Raw genomic sequence first — 17423 nt, 5'->3', positions numbered from 1 at the left:
TGAACAGAGAAGCAGCAATTGCTATGCCTGTGACTGGAGTTGTCACGAGACTGATGCATTGCACGTTTCTACAGCAACTGTTGAAACATGCAAGGGGCCTGTCTATCAACAGTTAGACAGCTCCTGTAGATATGACGTGATTAAGCTGACTTCATCATTTGTGTATGTTTGACTGAAATGAGTAAGGCTTTAGTCGTTTGCAACTTTTGATGTTTGTATCTATGTATGAATTTAAAAAAAAAAAAAGTATTGTTTCAATTACAGCATTATTTAACACCAATGATTGTTAAATTGCAGTCAAGTATGATTTTTTAAATTTTATTTTTCGTCTATCAAGAAAGCCATTAAAGTAGAATGGTGGAGCCTTTTCAGCTCTTACTAGATAAACCGAAAGATCTTATTACATGACTGTAATGTCATAAAGGGTCACATACACAACAGTGTACAACATGTGTGTTTTTGTCATTTCATTTTTATCTTAAATTGTTGTTGTTGTATTGCTATTCTTTTAAACCAACAACCAAATATCTTCTCCAAATAGCAACACTTCTGCTGATTTATACAATCATGCAGAGAAGAATCGTCCAAAATCATAGCCTCCACGTTTTTTCAGTTGATTTTAGTGCGTTTGTGTTGGTTGTGTCTTTTGATGATGTGGAGCCTCAAATCAATCGCACAATAGCTGGCTTCGCCTTTGTTTTCATTGACGTCAGAAATGTTGACCTTTTGGAGAGGGATCATTATTTTCCATCTCATCCTTGTGTACAGTGACAAGCGCAAAGCTGTTTTTATCCCTCTCACCACTGAAAGGGAAGAAGCACACATCTACCACCTGCAGCAACGATACAGAAAAGAGGTTAATGCAGGGCAAGCCACTATATGAATGGCTTTTATGATGTTTTCATCTCGGCTGTCCACCATCACCATTTGGATCGCATTACCTCACTAAAAATATACTATCAGGCTAGGTTCGCACCGCAGCCTGATTCAATTTTTTTTGCCCATATGGGACACATATCTGAACAGTTCAATTCCCCAAAAAATTTCAAATGCAACCAAGGCCTTTCATTTGTGGATTTCAATCAAATATCTATGCGTTGCGGCTGCAGTAGGGCTGCTCGATTATGGGTAAAAATCATAATCACATTATTTTTTTCAATATTACAATTATTTACACGATTATGGTTTTAAAATTGGAAAAGCATTTATTGAACATGTCTGGAACAGTATTGAACATCTTTTTTTTTTTTTTTTTTTAAAAAAGCACGACTGTTAACTGTGTTGGTTCATTTTCTACACAAACTAATTCAAAGTTCAGTTCTCAAACTTTAAAATCAACTTGTTAAATTCATAGTTCACGATTGAAATCGCCACTTCGCGCTTCATCTTTTGTGAATGCGTTACTTCACGGGTTCATAAGTGAAGGGAGAATGACATTTAAATACACACTGATAGCGCGCGTGCCTCTGAGCAATGTGCGTCACAGCGTATGTGACTGAGTTCAAGAGCAGGAGGCGGCAGCCGGCCACGCGCACCAACTGGTGCAGAAGGAGTTGGGACATGTGACAATATCACGTGTTTGTTCTTTTATTTACTGTAAAGGTACAATACATGCACAGTGTGGGAATAGTTATTAAGTGAATGGGAAAGGTTTATGTAGCGTAAACTTACTCGGAATGGTTTAATAAAAATTTAAGATTGTGTACTGGACCACAATGCAACAGGAAATTCGAAATTGGTTTCACTATGCATATTGTCCCCAAGGTTTGTGTATTGTGGCAATTCTTAAGATGGACACTTTGCAGTGCTTTGCAAGATAAACCATACTTCTAATTAGTGTACACTCATGCCTTCTCGTGGCCAACAAGAAACACTACTGTGTTGGAAATTTCAACACAGTGGTGTTTAAATTTCGAGAGACTTTGCAGAATTTCCTTTTTCACGGGTGATTCTGGAACGCATCTCCCGTGAAAAATGAGGTATCACTGTATGTGAAAAATATTTAGATATCTGGCTCTTTTTACTATGCTCAGATTAAATTAATAAAGGTCTTTTCATATTTTTCTTTGCAAAAAATGTCCCCACAAAATTGCATTCTCTCTGACACAGGGGCTTCAGTTAAGTTGAGGGAAATTCAATATTGGTCAATTTTGGCCCCATTCCTTTGGATGTCTGCTAAACAGCTGAAACTAAACAGGAATTTCACCTTTCAGCATGACAATGACCCCAAGCATACAGGTACATCCAAATCAACAAATTGTTTCACCAGAAGAGTTTTCCACATTGGCCAAAAAGCAGCAAACGTAGGGTGAGAGGCGGGGCACATGGAGTACTGATCAACAGTCTGTCACATGGCTGACACACAGTTGGTTTCCATCCACCAGCTTTTATTTGAATTTTCAAAAGTTGCAAAAATAACCCAGAAAGAAAACAATATGAATTAAAATTAGAATTCACCGTCAAAAAAATTGTCCTTGGAGGAGGTGTATATTTCAACAAAAGGAATTTTTTGCTCCTTTAACCGGTTTTGCCAATACGAAAACGACAGGACCAGATACAATGTCGCACATTTAGATCGGATTGCAAAACATAGCGATGGGGGATAAAGTAAGCTATGTTTGGAAGGGGAAGAAAAAAATAAAATGTTTCTGGATTTATTAAAAGAATCAAACATTAATAGGGGAACGTACCTGTGTTTCCATACAGACGGAGAACAATGTGGTAGTCTCCTTATCTTCGACAGTATAGTCGAGTAGCATATCCCACAGTCCCGTGCCGCCGAACATACGGTTAGACGGCTTTGCCATTTCTTTGCAAAGACACTAACAGGTGTAAAGGTTTTATGTAGACTGATAATTTGTAGCAGTGGAGAAATTCGCAGAGACTTTAGACAGTTAGGTGAGCAGGGTTTCCTCCAAATTAGGGAAAGCCCACCACCACAACCACCAGTCTTTTAAGCGTCACTTGTTTATAACAACAAATTAATAACAAATGGGAATGTGTTTTGTTCATTTTCATTAGATTTGCATCAAAATTTCAGAATATTTAGATGCACATCCCATTACATTCACACATACAGCACATACTACAATTAACCAAACATATTTTTGGACGGAAGGAAGCCAGTGCACCTGAAAGAGAACTTGGCTGACAACAGAGAGAACCCTTTTACGTCACACTATTTGCCTTGAACCCAGAGTCTTCTTACTGCCAGGCAACAAGGCTAACCATGCAGTCACTATGCTCTCTCTCACATCTCAAGCTCCTATCCCTCTGAGGGACAAACATTTTCAACTGTTGGCAAGGGTTGCAAAATATACGTTGACATCAGAGATCATTAGGGTTCGTTCAAGGTTGCTAAGAGTCGAGGTGATTTTTCCTGCAACAAGAAAGGCAAATGTCTGGCGACCCTTTGGTGACTGGCGACTTTGAACGATCCCTGATGAGAATGCAACATTCATTGCTTTTGAAAACACCTCTTTGGCCCTCAGTTTTAAAACTTTTAAAGCTTTCATCAAAACCAAAACTATCATTATTCTTCAGTTACACTGGTCAACAGGAAAGTTTCATCCGAGACCGCGTTGTGTCCCTAAACGTCTTTACTTTTAAGGTTGTTGCAATACTTTAATTTTTTATTTTTTTTATTTTGACCTATAAAAACTTGCACAGTACGGATTTTACTATGCATTGAGCATTATAATGTATAGCTTTGACGATGACGTTTCTTAAAAAAAAAAAAATCCACCTGTTGTTGACCCTAACCTGTAATTCTTAAATATTACGAAATGTACTACATTACGTATTATGAAAATCTGATCGGCTAGAGAGGGCTGATTTGGAGTAAGAACAGAAAATACATAATCTAAACAAACGAACTTGCATCTCTGAATAATACATTTCGTAAACATTTGTTTCAATGCAAACAAGACAAAGTTGTGACTTGTCAATATTTTAATGAATTGTATAAATTATCCAATTTGAATTATCGTTGAAAATGCCTATGGCTTTAATGAGGTTTATCACCGTCATTGTTTATTTTAGCCCAACACAGGTAAAATATACATTTTCTAATGCCAGTTGTCTGTGTGGCCATGAATGTTTCAGATTCAGTGCAGTAGCTGGCTGATGTTAATACTTTGACAACACCCACACATTAGTCACCTTCACATGCGGTTGACTCAAACTTAGACTAATAAACTCACTTTGATCATTGAACTTTTCATCCAGGTTTGTGACAGACAAAGAAAGCAAAGCAAAAAGCAAAAATAACTATCTTAATCCAAATTTTAGAGTGCACATTCTTCCGACTGCATTTTAGATTACAGGGTGGTGAAAGGGAAAATGGAATCCCTGTCAAAAATAGGATCTGTTTTTCCATCATATATTTTTTTTCTTAACTCAGTCTGGATCACTGAATAGGTTTGTTACATTTAAAAGCTTGCATTGCATTTTCAGAGTGCTGTAGTAGTATTGCTGTCATAAAAAATGTCTACTGTTTAGATTCTTGCCTTTTTTTGCAAACTGGTCAAATGAAACATCATGCCAAGTGATTATTGAATTTAAGAATTTTAGTTAGAGTGTATGCAACAGACGTATGCAATAATTGCTTTTTTTGTGTGTAGTCGTTTATGTTTTAAATGATTACCATTGTTACCCATATCAGTACGTTTCAAATCTGCTACATAATTATACTTATTTTAGCCTTTTATGACCTCAATTTTACAACCTCAAATTAACAGAGCTGGGATAGAAAATTGTGTCCGTTCCAGTCAAAACACCGCTCTGCAATGTAGCTTTCAAAGTTGCCGCTGCTATCACACAGCGATACTAGACCTGCCAACAATATGTGACAACCGTGTTGGCAGGGGTGACTTTCCCATCCTAGGCAATGCATGGACTTACACGGGGATGTGATTATGATTGATTGTCTATACTATAAGTGCTCTGCATAAGGTTCGCGACCAGCTCAGAAGTCACGGTGGCACGCTTCTGTCTCAGGGAAATCTTTTTTTATTATTATTTGGGATGGATTTTGAAATATAAGATTACTTAACATTACTTGCATAGCAGAAATAATCAAGCAGGTAAATGTGTGAGAGGAGGAGAAGGGGAAACCTCTGCCAAGTGCACTGTAGGTTATATTTTTTATGGTAATCGCCAATTGTGAGAATTGTGCATCCTATACAGCCTACTTTTAAAATGTTACATTTATTGTCATTTCAATCAACCAATGTTCTAGATTTTTGCAGGTAGCCAATGTACATGTTTTTCTCTCAATGTCACCCCAGGAAAGGATCGAGTCTTCAACACTCCACTTTGTGAGCAGGGAATTGTGGGATTCGGTATTGGTGTAGCTGTGGCAGGAGCCACAGCTATTGCTGAGATCCAGTTTGCAGACTACATCTATCCCGCATTCGACCAGGTAATAATATGAATTATCAATACATGTGAAGTAATGTATACATTCTAAGAAGATCTCAGGACCCTCCCATTAAATTTAAAATATATGTAGAGTGAATTCAGACATCATTTATATATTATTTCTAAAACATGCGCAAAGACGGAAAACCATGGTGACCTCAATTGTAGAGATACAATGTTGTACTGTTTTTCAGCTATTCCGTTTTCCTGATTATTTTTTTTTTCTAGGTGTGGTGCTATGCAATGCACTTTGAAATCCAAATTTGAGCATTTTTGTTTGCATCACTGGTTATCCAGCCCAGCTGCAATATTTAGTTAGCTAGCCTACATTCCAAAAATACGTCTTCCCTTCCAATAGCTGCTTTATCCTTGTTGTCAGCTGTGAGTACATATGCGTCATGCAGAGAATAAGAGAAAAATGAGGAGAGGGGATTATTTTTAAATCCAATTGACAGCCAGCATGTGGACTTCAGATTGGTGTTGCCACTCCAGTCCCCTTATATCTTACCATGGGTGTCATCCACAAGATAAATGTGTGTCCCTGCTCTGTCATCCTTGCATGCCACATATTATGCATTGATGGTGTTTGAGGCCAATGTTGAAATACTTTAAAATACATCTCATGTTACTCAATCGATTGATCAATCATTCAGAAAATAAATACTTAACATCAACCCACAGCCCACACCCCAGCCTTGTTACGAGGTTGATGATATGAAGCGAGGATGGGCATTTCAATTCCCTAATATATCCCTAATATCCCTAATTTAAAGACTGCTTGTGTGGGGGGAATATGCCAAAATCACATCAGAGCAATACATGCAACTAGTTTCTCCATACAGGAAGTTGTCATGACAAACAAATACCTTTGTACAAGGTATTAAATAAATATCAAGTGCCATGTTTAATGTTTTCACTGTGTCATTTCACATTATTACACTGAAATGAGTTTCTGATCTGTTCTGACTTATTTGCATGTATGGATTACTTGGGTTGTTTCCAACATCTGGTGAAAATAATGTCAATAGCACCTTTGGAAATCTATTTCGTGATTAAACACGGTGAGGTGTTAAATACTTATTTCAGCTGCTGTATATGGAATTGACACCAACATACACTTTTAGAACCTAAAAGTAAGACAATATTTTTTTTCCTGGTGCAGCAAAAATACCTTTCCATTTGTTGTATTGCCACCTAACATTTATTATTGGAACTAACATATCGCTCTCTTTATAGATTGTCAATGAAGCTGCCAAGTACCGCTACCGCTCTGGTAACTTGTTTGATTGTGGCAACCTCACCATTCGGGCTCCCTGGGGATGTGTCGGCCATGGATCCCTGTACCATTCCCAAAGCCCAGAGGCTTTCTTCGCCCATTGTCCGGGCATTAAGGTTAGCCATTCAAGCACCCTACAGTTTCCCAATTGTATAGATTTCAAAAGCATGCTTCATTGTTGGTTGATGGATAAAATACCAAATGAACAGTCTCTTTCCTACAATCACTAGACCTACTAGAGTAACATCACAGAGTGCTACTCTGATAGATAACATATTCACCAATATAATAGAAAACAGGACAACAAGCGGGATATTAATTACTGATATTACTGACCACCTTCCAGTGTTCACAGTGTATGATAATAATTTCAAATCTGAAAGTGGGGTGTATAAGCAACAAAGAAGAATTAGGACAGATGAGACAATTGGTACTCTAAAACATGAATTAATGGAACAGAACTGGGATGCAATATATAAAGAAAAAGATGTAAATAATGCTTACCATAAATTGATGACTACATTCACTTTATTATATAATAAGCATTGTCCAATCAAGGAATATAATAAAAAAACTAAATATAAGAACAGTCCATGGTTGACAAAAGGATTAGTAAATGCCTGTAAAAAGAAAAATTTACTCTTTTGGAATTTCATAAAACAGAGAACAAAGTGCGCTGAAAATAAATATAAGAGATATAAGAATAAATTAACTAATATTATAAGATTAAGTAAGAAAGAATATTATAAAAATAAATTAGAGGATAATAAAAATAATATCAAGGGGATATGGACTCTCCTAAATCACATTATTAGAGACGGTACCGAACAACACAAATTACCTAAATATTTTGTTATAAATGATACTAAAAATTATAATATGGAAGAAGTGGCAAACAGTTTTAATCAGTTCTTTGTAAATGTTGGGCCTCAAATAGCAAAAAACATACCGATTCCAGCGCCAGATGCAGGCAACAGAGATAAATTAATAGAAAGGAATCCTTACTCAATGTTTTTGAAGGCAGTTGATGAAAATGAAATTATTAACACTGTAAAACAATGCAAAAATAAAACATCTACTGACTGCAATGGGATTGATATGATGTTAGTTAAGCAAGTCATTGAGGGGATTTCAAAGCCACTTGTGTACATCTGTAACTTGTCATTTTTAACTGGTACATTCCCAAAGAAGATGAAAATTGCTAAGGTCATTCCTCTTTATAAAATTGGTAGCAAACACAACTTTACAGACTACAGACCTATCTCAATATTGCCACAACTCTCAAAAATATTGGAAAAGCTTTTTAACAGTAGAATGGATGGATTTTTGGAAAAATATAAATTATTTGCTGAGAACCAATATGGTTTTAGAGTAAACAGATCAACAGCGCAGGCATTAATGGAATCAATCGAGGAAATCACCGATGCAATAGACAACAAACGACATGCAGTAGGAGTTTTCATTGACCTCAAAAAAGCTTTTGACACAATTAATCATGAAATACTATTTAATAAATTAGAAAAATATGGGATAAGGGGATTAGTATTAGACTGGATAAAAGATTATCTGCGAGAACGGCAACAATATGTAAAGTTGGGTAATCACTGCTCTGGATATTTGGACATAGCCTGTGGTGTTCCACAAGGATCAGTTTTAGGCCCTAAATTATTTATTTTGTATATAAATGACATGTGCAAAGTCTCTAAAGAACTAAAACTCGTAAATTTTGCAGATGACACAAATATCTTTTGTTCAGGTGACAACATTCAACAAGTGGAATCAGTGTTGAATGAGGAAATGAAAAAAATCAAAATGTGGTTCGATTGGAACAAATTATCATTAAATGTAAGTAAGACCAAGTTTATGGTATTTGGCAAAAAGAACAAAAAGATACGAATAGAAATAGATGGGACTGAAATTGAAAGAGTGCAGGAAAACAAATTTCTTGGGGTTATAATAGATGACAGGCTGAGTTGGAAGCCACACATCGAACACGTAAAGTCTAAAATTTCAAGAAGCATGGCAGTTATATACAAAGCAAAAGAATTACTGGATTATCATTCACTTCGTACACTTTACTGTTCTCTTGTCTTGCCCTATTTGCATTACTGTGTTGAGGTTTGGGGGAATACTTATAAAACTTCACTACAGCCACTTATCATTCTGCAGAAAAGAGCAATAAGGACTATTCATAAAGTCAACTACTTAGAACACACAAATCCACTTTTCATACAATCCAAACTATTAAAATTCACCGACATAGTATCTTATCAAACAGCAATCATTATGTATAGGGCGAAAGCAAAACAACTACCAGAAAATATCCAAAACTTATTTTGGAATCGGGACGGAGGTTATAAGTTAAGGGGGCATCACAATTTCAAAATCTTAAACATAAGAACAACCTTAAAACGTTTTTGTATCACTATAACCGGGGTCAAACTATGGAACAATCTAAGTGAGGAACTCAAGCAAAGTCCAAATATCCACCAGTTTAAAAGAATGTACAAAAATATGTTGTTTAGCGAGTACAAAGGCTAAAAGTGCCAAAGGGCTACATGCAAGTAAAAATGAAACAGAAAATAAGTGTGAAAGTGTGTCTACTTGCGTTCTGTGGTAGAATTACAGTATATGTTGAATCACTGGTTTAATGGATAAAGTGAAAAAGGGGTAGGAATCTAAAAAGCTATGCTTCCTCCTACTCCTTTTCGAGCATTCTTTATTGGTCTATTTATTTATGTATTATTATTATTTATTATATTTAAAATAATTATTCTTTCTGTTTGTTGGTTTATTTTTTTGTTTGTTGTATGGACTTATATATGGCACTTCAAGTGCTATCTGTTTTGCTTAATTTTCTTTTTGTTTTGGATGTTCGAAATAAAGATATGAATCGAAATCGAATCGAATCGAATCGAATCGAAAACATCAGTGCCCCGTGCTGCAGTACACTGTAGGTGTTAAACTTCTAGTAGCAGGTTTCAGAAAAGATGATTTTAATTGTAAAATCAGTTTTCATCCAGCCAAACTGAATCAAATCGTTGCATTTTAAAATGTACCATCCTTGAATGCTATCGTACCCCATGTATTGATATGTGCAGGGGTGCAGATAATAATTTATTTCTCGATCATGCTCATTATTTTTTGGAGATGCACACCCTAAATATATTGGTATAAATCGGTTTTATGTTACTGATGATTTGTTTTCATTGAATTTATTTAACTCAAATAATTAGGTCTTTGGATCGCTTCGATCGGTATTATTTAGAATTTTATAAAGTACAGTATTAGATTTTTACAGACTCAAACGGTTCATGAAATATGATTATCCAGATTGTGTGCCTCTATTAGAGCATCCCAATTTATTGCTTATGGTGCGTGCACACAAAATGCCTCTGTGCAACTCAATTAGAGAAAGTGGAGTGCTTAATATAGTACATTACGCAATGCTCATAGTGTGCTGCAGTCTTTATATTATTACATATAGTATGTTATGGAAGTATGTTTTATGTCTGCCTTTGCAACACGCTAATGATGGAAACCACAGTAAAAAAAAAAAAGAAAACGCCATTTGCAAGTCTGTCATTATTGGCCTTACATAACCCAGAGAAAAGATTCTTGCATTTTCCTTCCATTCCACTCTGTGTTGATACCCGCATGGAGCGCTGTGGAGGGGGATGACATGTCAGCTTCAATATGTTTCAAGTTACACAGGGCTGTGGTTTGAGCTTGTCCTCAAACATTTAGAAAGATGCATCTCGAACTGATTATAGAATGGACCATAACTCTTAAAAACCATTTCGTTTCAAGGCACCCAGGCCTTTACAAGAGTGCTCCAAATATGGCTACGGAACATGCGTTATGCCAGTAGTTGGTCATGTGGGCACATGCTGATGGGGATGAGCTTTTCGCCCCACCAAGAGTCACTTCTTCATCAACATTTTGAGCCAATAAAAACTTAGTTTATCCAACTCCTTCACTATGAACAAGGGGTGTCATGATGTACAAATGGACATGTCTAAAAACAATACGATAATGTTTAAAAGTTTAGTCACCATTAGATTCAAAGTGTTATTTTAGTCAGTTTTTTATGTCTTATTTATATTTTTATGTATGTTTGTGTATGTTCTAAGGAAACAGATGTCATAAGTAGCATCTCTCATTGTCTGTCCGCCTCTTAATATTCATGTGATCATCACAAAAATTGTTTATTTCGCCACAGCCAAAGAATGTTGATATGGTTTTGAGCAAACACCACTTTGACTAAGCATCCAGAAAGTTGTAAACATGTCTTGCAACCAAGGTCAGACTGATAAATGTTAATCTTTGCACAAATAATCAGCCCAGCCAGCTTCATCACAAACCCTAAATATTAGCCATTGTTTTGTTGTTGCTTTGACCTGAATGCTATTCACATTTTCAATGCCAGAAGAAAAGACAAATAATGGCAATATATTAATTGGCTATTCCCTCTACACCACTGTAAAAAGAAGTAACTTGTTTAGCTATAATGCACTTAATTGGTTTTACATGTCGAGATGGCTGCGTGCGTCGGTCGGGACCGCCGTGACTCCAGTCCGAAGTAAAAGACTCAAAGACTCAAAAACAAAAGCTTTAGTATTTTAATATTTCTTATACAAATGAAGAGAAGGCTAGTGACAGAAAAAAAAACAAAAAAACATGTCAGTAAGTCCAATTAATGAGCCGAGTAGTGGTCAAGAGAGTTTAGCTGGTCCATCACTCTCTACTATATTTTTCCATGTTTGTAAGAGCAAAGCTTGGATATAATTACAAGATAACAGGTACAGAATAATTCTATGCATGCTCTTTGTATTACCATTAGTATTTGACATGGCTTTAACCCAATGAAATCTATGTCTGCAGGTTGTAGTACCTCGCAGCCCAGTGCAGGCCAAGGGTCTACTTCTCTCCTGCATCGCTGATAAGAATCCCTGCATTTTCTTTGAACCCAAGATCCTTTACAGAGCAGCAGGTAAATTGGATTCTTTTGAATGTAAATTGCAAGGTAAGATTAGATACTGTAGCTCATTTATTAAACACAGCATTCATTTATCCTTTAAAACTATTCAGATATTTAATTCTGGTTACTAGTAAAATATAACATGTGTCCATTCATCCGTTGACATTCAACAATGCTTATCCTTGTCACATTATAATGAAAAATATTTTTAAAATTTAAGAGAAACTCAAATGAATTATCCCCCACAAAGGGTTGGAAGTGGCTCACTCAAAAACATATTTTTGGAAAGACGTATACAGCTAAGGATTTTTGCATGGATACCTTGACCCACAAGTAAGACATCATTTGGGGTTGCAAGCAAATATTTGAGTTACAAGTGCTACATATGGTAGCATATGGTACATATGGTAGTCAGTGGGGTTGTGCAAATCCATCCAATTACTCAGTTCTTCGATGAAAAATTCGATAGGATAATTTATTTGATATGATTGAACATGTGAGAGTCACAGCCCTGTTAATCTGTTTGTGTCCGGGTCCCTCTGTGACATCTAAAACTTAAATCATGAACAAGTCTTGGTAAACACATGTATTTGCATGTTGTTGCAGTATAAATGTTGTTAAGCAGGTGACGTGAGAGTCCTGTCTCAATGCTTTTTCATATACAGTGGTGAGTTGCACTATATTGGGTTTCAAGCAACATGAATATGAGTCCTCCCCGTTAGGACAAACCCTGTTTTTCTGCAACATTAATCAACATGTAGCTGGCAAATATCCTTGCTCAAACATGTGCTGATAAAAGTACAAGCGGTCTTTTCTAGGCAATGGTGTTCTGGAAAAAGCATGTGGTAGCCTTTGAAATCGGCCAGACAAAATGTACTGCTGAAGGAATGTGTTTTTGATGGTTGTGTCATTCTATTAGTGGTTCTTCTCTTGTATTAAAGTTAGTCGGTTTGTAATTTTAGTATCTTGCTAACCACAGAGTGCTAAATATGTTCTGTATCAATCCTCATAAGTATTGTATCTGCATGTTATTGATGTCATGAACAACTGAGAATAAAATTATCTAATTATCAAGAGCACCATTCTGGCGAGGACTGCTGGCTCACAGCAGGAAGGTTTGGGATGCAATTCTGGATCCTGACCTTAAGCCTTTCTATGATAAGTTTGAGCGTTCTCTCTCTTCATGTATAAGTTCTCTGAGCACTATGGCTTCTCTGCAAAAGCCAGTAGATTAGATGAATTCCTCATACGTTTACAACAATTAATACTGTAGTTAAATTCACAATATGTTGAAAGGAAATCCTGATTACCCTTGCATATTAATTGAGGTGATAGTGTCATCAATTTCGTAAACAACATTACAACTGTAGGACATGTTCTAGAACATTTGTTTTCCTTTAAATTCCGTTGCCAAGCGTGGACGTGACAATTCTTTGTTCAGCCTTTATTGCAGTGGTCCCCAACCCTTTTTCCACTGTGGACGGTCTCGTCTTTGTCCATACCCTTCACGGATTGGAAACTATATAACAATAAATTTTATAATCCTGTAAAAATATGAAAAGGTTCAGTTGTATATTAAATTGGCTGTTTGAAGGGATGCACTGATAATAAGTTCTCTATGGTATCATTGTTACAATATTTCTTTGCCACATAGGAAATGTGCCAGAAAGGTTCCACGAATGGTGTCAAAACTACATTTCTAATCATACCTCAAATTTTCAACTTTGGTGTAATTCCCAGTGGAACCGAACACATTCGCCCAGCCTCTTCTCTGTAGCTTCATTGTCACGGCCATCTTTATTTTGTCTACATCTTTAAAACGGATCTCCTTGATAACCTCCTTGGCTTAGACAAGAAGAAATGAATTAGACAGTGCCAGGTCTGGTGAGTAGCGAGCTCGCTCTAGCATGGTTCCTCTCAGACAGTTTTGTGATACCTATTCTGAAAAAATGACATGCCTAAAACATTTAAGGCTGATTGAAGTCAAACCAGTCATCAAAAATAGATCTCTGTTGTTGACGCTCCAGTACAAGTTGATAACATTGTACATGAATGACTTGCTGGATATCTTTGCAAGTATGGAATGCATCTCTTGATCTTTGTGTGTTTGCAGTGGAGCAAGTTCCCACAGAAGCCTACACTATTCCACTCTCACAGGCGGAGGTTGTGGAGGAAGGAAGTGATGTCACATTGATCGCCTGGGGTACTCAGGTACGTGATCCTGCACATAATTGACAACATCTCAGTGGGTGAGCTGACTAGTTTAGTTACAGTCTATCTTTGGAACAGTGGATACAAGGAATAGGGAGTTGCGTCAACAACATGTCATGTTCAAAGCCAGTGGATTAATTTGAAGTCTATAAACTTCTCTCCTGTGTCACTGCAGGGTCTCTGAGATGGCTCGCTGAGATTATATCTGCGCAGACATCTTAGAACCAAAGCTGTGCTTTGGCTCTCTGTCTCTTAACGACACACGTCTGCAACACACTTTCCATTGTTGACGGTCTTTTCATCAGTGAGCTTTGATTTCTACAGCTTCGTATCACAGAGCCTGTTACTCACCAGGAGTCAGATTCAGTTTGATTGTTCCCAGCCACTTTATCTGGCTTATCCGGGGCCCAGTGTACCTGTAGTCTGAGAGGGGACTCACAGAAAGCACCTTTATCATAGCCAGTGTTATTCTTGAAAGATGACTTGGCAAGAGAGATGATCCAGGAAAGTCATGGAAACAATGGTCCTCACTTCTGAAATGCATTTCTTTGTTTCCTACCTCACATGTCCTCATTTGCCTGGCTATCGAAGTTAAGTGAGGAAGAAAAGACAAAGTATTTTCCTTCAGAAAATCATGTCAAATCAAATTATGGTGTCTGTAATCTGTTGATGCGCTCACAGAAAATAATTATTTAAAGACACCCCCCGCAAAAAAAGAAAATCATCATGCTCATGTGGGCTTTTTGTTTTAGGTACATGTGATGAAGGAAGTGGCACAAATGGCTCAGGAGAAACTGGGTGTATCCTGTGAGGTCATTGACCTTCGCACTATCCTGCCATGGGATGTTGAAACTGTTTGCAAGGTACTGTTCAATATAGTTCTGGAAAACATATTGGCGGTTATGACCATTTTATCCTGGCTAAAATTTTTCAGTTTTTTTTAACAATTATTTACTGTATTTCACAGTTTGCTTGACCAGTTCTTGTTTTATTTTGGAACATCATTAATTAAATAATCTTTGTTTTTCAGCAAAATTATAGGGTACCCATATCCTTGAAAATTTTACAAACAATTACATTATCACATCAACTTTGTTTGTAAAATAATGGCAACTGTATGGCAATATGGTCAAACACAAAAATACATTAACAACCTTTAAGAAGTAAATACAAGGATCCCATGCAGCAATGGCCACAGAAAAGTGGGTCGGCAACTCTCTCTATATTATAAGAAACGTGACGTGACCTACATCTTTCAGGAGAAAGAAAAACACTACCTTCTTAAATTAAATAGCTTAAAATCTCAAATTATTCACCGAATAATTAGCTGTTGTTTTTGTACAGTGAAACCATTCTTTCTTGGCATAACATATTTTTGTCCGTTGTCTATTTAAGGTCAAAGTGCTTTGTGTGTACACAACTGATTCACAACATAAAGTACATTTTCATTTTGCATATTTGCTGTCCAGTTTTCATAGCTGAGGCCCTATGTACTATGCAAGCAAATGTTAATGCCAGCACAGAAGACCCTGGATGGAATTTCATTACCAGGGGAGTAATTTAATAGGGTGTGAGTTGGAAGTGAAAGCACAAGCAGTACTGGTTGTCACTTTGGAACTGTTTATAAGGAGGGTTTTTCAAATAACCGCAGTATTTTTAAACTACTTCCTTATTAAAACGCCATGAAATGGAATGGTGTCTTTGTGCCTGATGCACGCACGGATGCACAATCAAACTTCAGTCAAGCTATTGTCTAATTAAAGCAAAGGCACAAAATGTGTGGCCTTACTCACCGTACTATTCCTACAATGCTACTATGATGAAAAAATTGTACGCAAGTTGGAAGATGCACAGGATATATAAGTCAAAATTACAGCTAATATTTGTATGAAGACCACTTGCAGGACCTAAATGAAATTATAATATCAAAAACGGTGGTAAAAAGAATCCATTTCATTCCTTTACTCCCTTAGTTGGCTTGGTTACTAAAAAGGGGTGCGAAGTATTTTGTTTTCGGTTGTTTGTAACTACAAAACGCCTTTGGTAAAACAGTTGTACACCAATCATCCACTGTAGTTTCTCTGGTGTTTTAAAATAAGACCAACATACATCAGGAATACTATGTTTAAAAAGAATACATATTATATGTACTGAAATCCAAAATCTACTGGGTATAAAGTACAGAGAAGCCACAGTTAGACTTCATGTTAACCAAAGTCAAGTAATATCTAAAGTTGAAGAAATGGGCAATGGGGAAATAAATGAACCGGTTTTCATCCTTTAATGCATACCAAATCATTTTGTGGATTGTCAAGATACTATGACTGTTAATTGAACAAGATTACTGGTATTGATGTTGTGACTGCTGAAAGAATGAACTCAATGAATTCTTAAATGTCTGGGACTTTTAGCCCAGCTTACATTTTTGCCAAATGCTACAAAACTGATTGGATGGTTTGTCATTGTACTGATGGATAGTCACCCTGAACTTTACCGGAAGGACACCATGAAGGCAAACAAATTGAATGTTGTTCATAACCAAGTAAAGTCACCTGATCTCAACCCCAAAAGCAAACAAAGAAAAAGCAGGACAGCCCACAAATGAGCAGAAACTGAAGATGCTCAACTCTTGTTGTAAGGATTTCGTTTTGTTTTTCAACCAAGGGATATTGTCAGCCCATTGAAACCCCTAATAGAGTATATTCATTTGTACTGCAGTGATTGAATGTGGTTTGCATATCAAATTCTGAAATGTTCCGATTTAAACTGAGGTCTAATATGAATTAATTATTAGTCTCATTAGTATCAGTCCGTTTTTGAACCTCTGGCATCATCAACTGGGGCTTATGTCATATGAGGCTTTTCCCCATCTTAGTATTTTGTAAAGTCCTTCCAATTATGCAACCAAATTGGCTGAACCAAGTCGACCCCATTGCAGAAGGAATCACTTAAGGACTTCAAGACAGAACTGTGGAAAATTCCGACTATTATTATATTATATTATTATTACATGGGATGAACGCTCATAAAAGACAGTCTTATGAAGAGCCGTATCAGTCTGGAATGAGTGACAGTTACCTTTCATGTCTTTTCACACGATACTTAGTTTTCATGGCGTTTGCCACGAGGCAACGTGCCAAGATGAGTGCCCACATTGGAAGCTGGCCCATATTTGGTTGGTTGCTTAACGGCCCACCAGGAAGTACCGTTAATGGTTTTCCCGTTGGTTGGTCTATTTCTGTTAGCATTGTGAAGTCATTCCACCAACCCTTCTCTTGGATGTTCCTTCTTACACCGCCATGACAGCACTCTCAAGTTGAATAGCCGTCCTCGCGCTGTCGCACCCAGCACATGTACAATAACTGGGTTTGTCGACGCTGCACTGCGTGTTGCAAGGACTATACTCACAATGTAACTTTAATATGGAACCTGATAACAATAAGACAACCAAATATTTTATGCATGTCCAAAAAGAACACCATACTGTGGCAGAGATTCACAAGCATAGTAAAAATGTCTGGTTGAAGATTTGAG

General features: G+C 36.8%; 1 protein-coding gene across 2 annotated transcripts in view; it reads left to right on the top strand.

Moving 5' to 3' along the window:
• The window catches only part of bckdhb (branched chain keto acid dehydrogenase E1 subunit beta), a 31470-nt gene that overhangs the window by 3282 nt on the left and 10765 nt on the right, over window positions 1-17423 (top strand). For both annotated transcript variants that reach the window (XM_085918890.1, XM_085918889.1), the window contains exons 4-8: window positions 5289-5422; window positions 6658-6813; window positions 11582-11690; window positions 13792-13889; window positions 14642-14752. In XM_085918890.1, the coding sequence (XP_085775016.1) occupies window positions 5289-5422; window positions 6658-6813; window positions 11582-11690; window positions 13792-13889; window positions 14642-14752 (608 nt within the window). The remainder of the gene's footprint in view (window positions 1-5288; window positions 5423-6657; window positions 6814-11581; window positions 11691-13791; window positions 13890-14641; window positions 14753-17423) is intronic.

The sequence above is a fragment of the Syngnathus leptorhynchus genome, chromosome 8 (assembly GCF_054491065.1).
Source record: "Syngnathus leptorhynchus isolate UIUO chromosome 8, UIUO_Slep, whole genome shotgun sequence".
NCBI classification, from domain to species: domain Eukaryota; kingdom Metazoa; phylum Chordata; class Actinopteri; order Syngnathiformes; family Syngnathidae; genus Syngnathus; species Syngnathus leptorhynchus.
The sequence above is the reverse complement of the archived record's forward strand: the minus strand, read 5'-3'. Positions and strand labels throughout refer to the sequence as shown.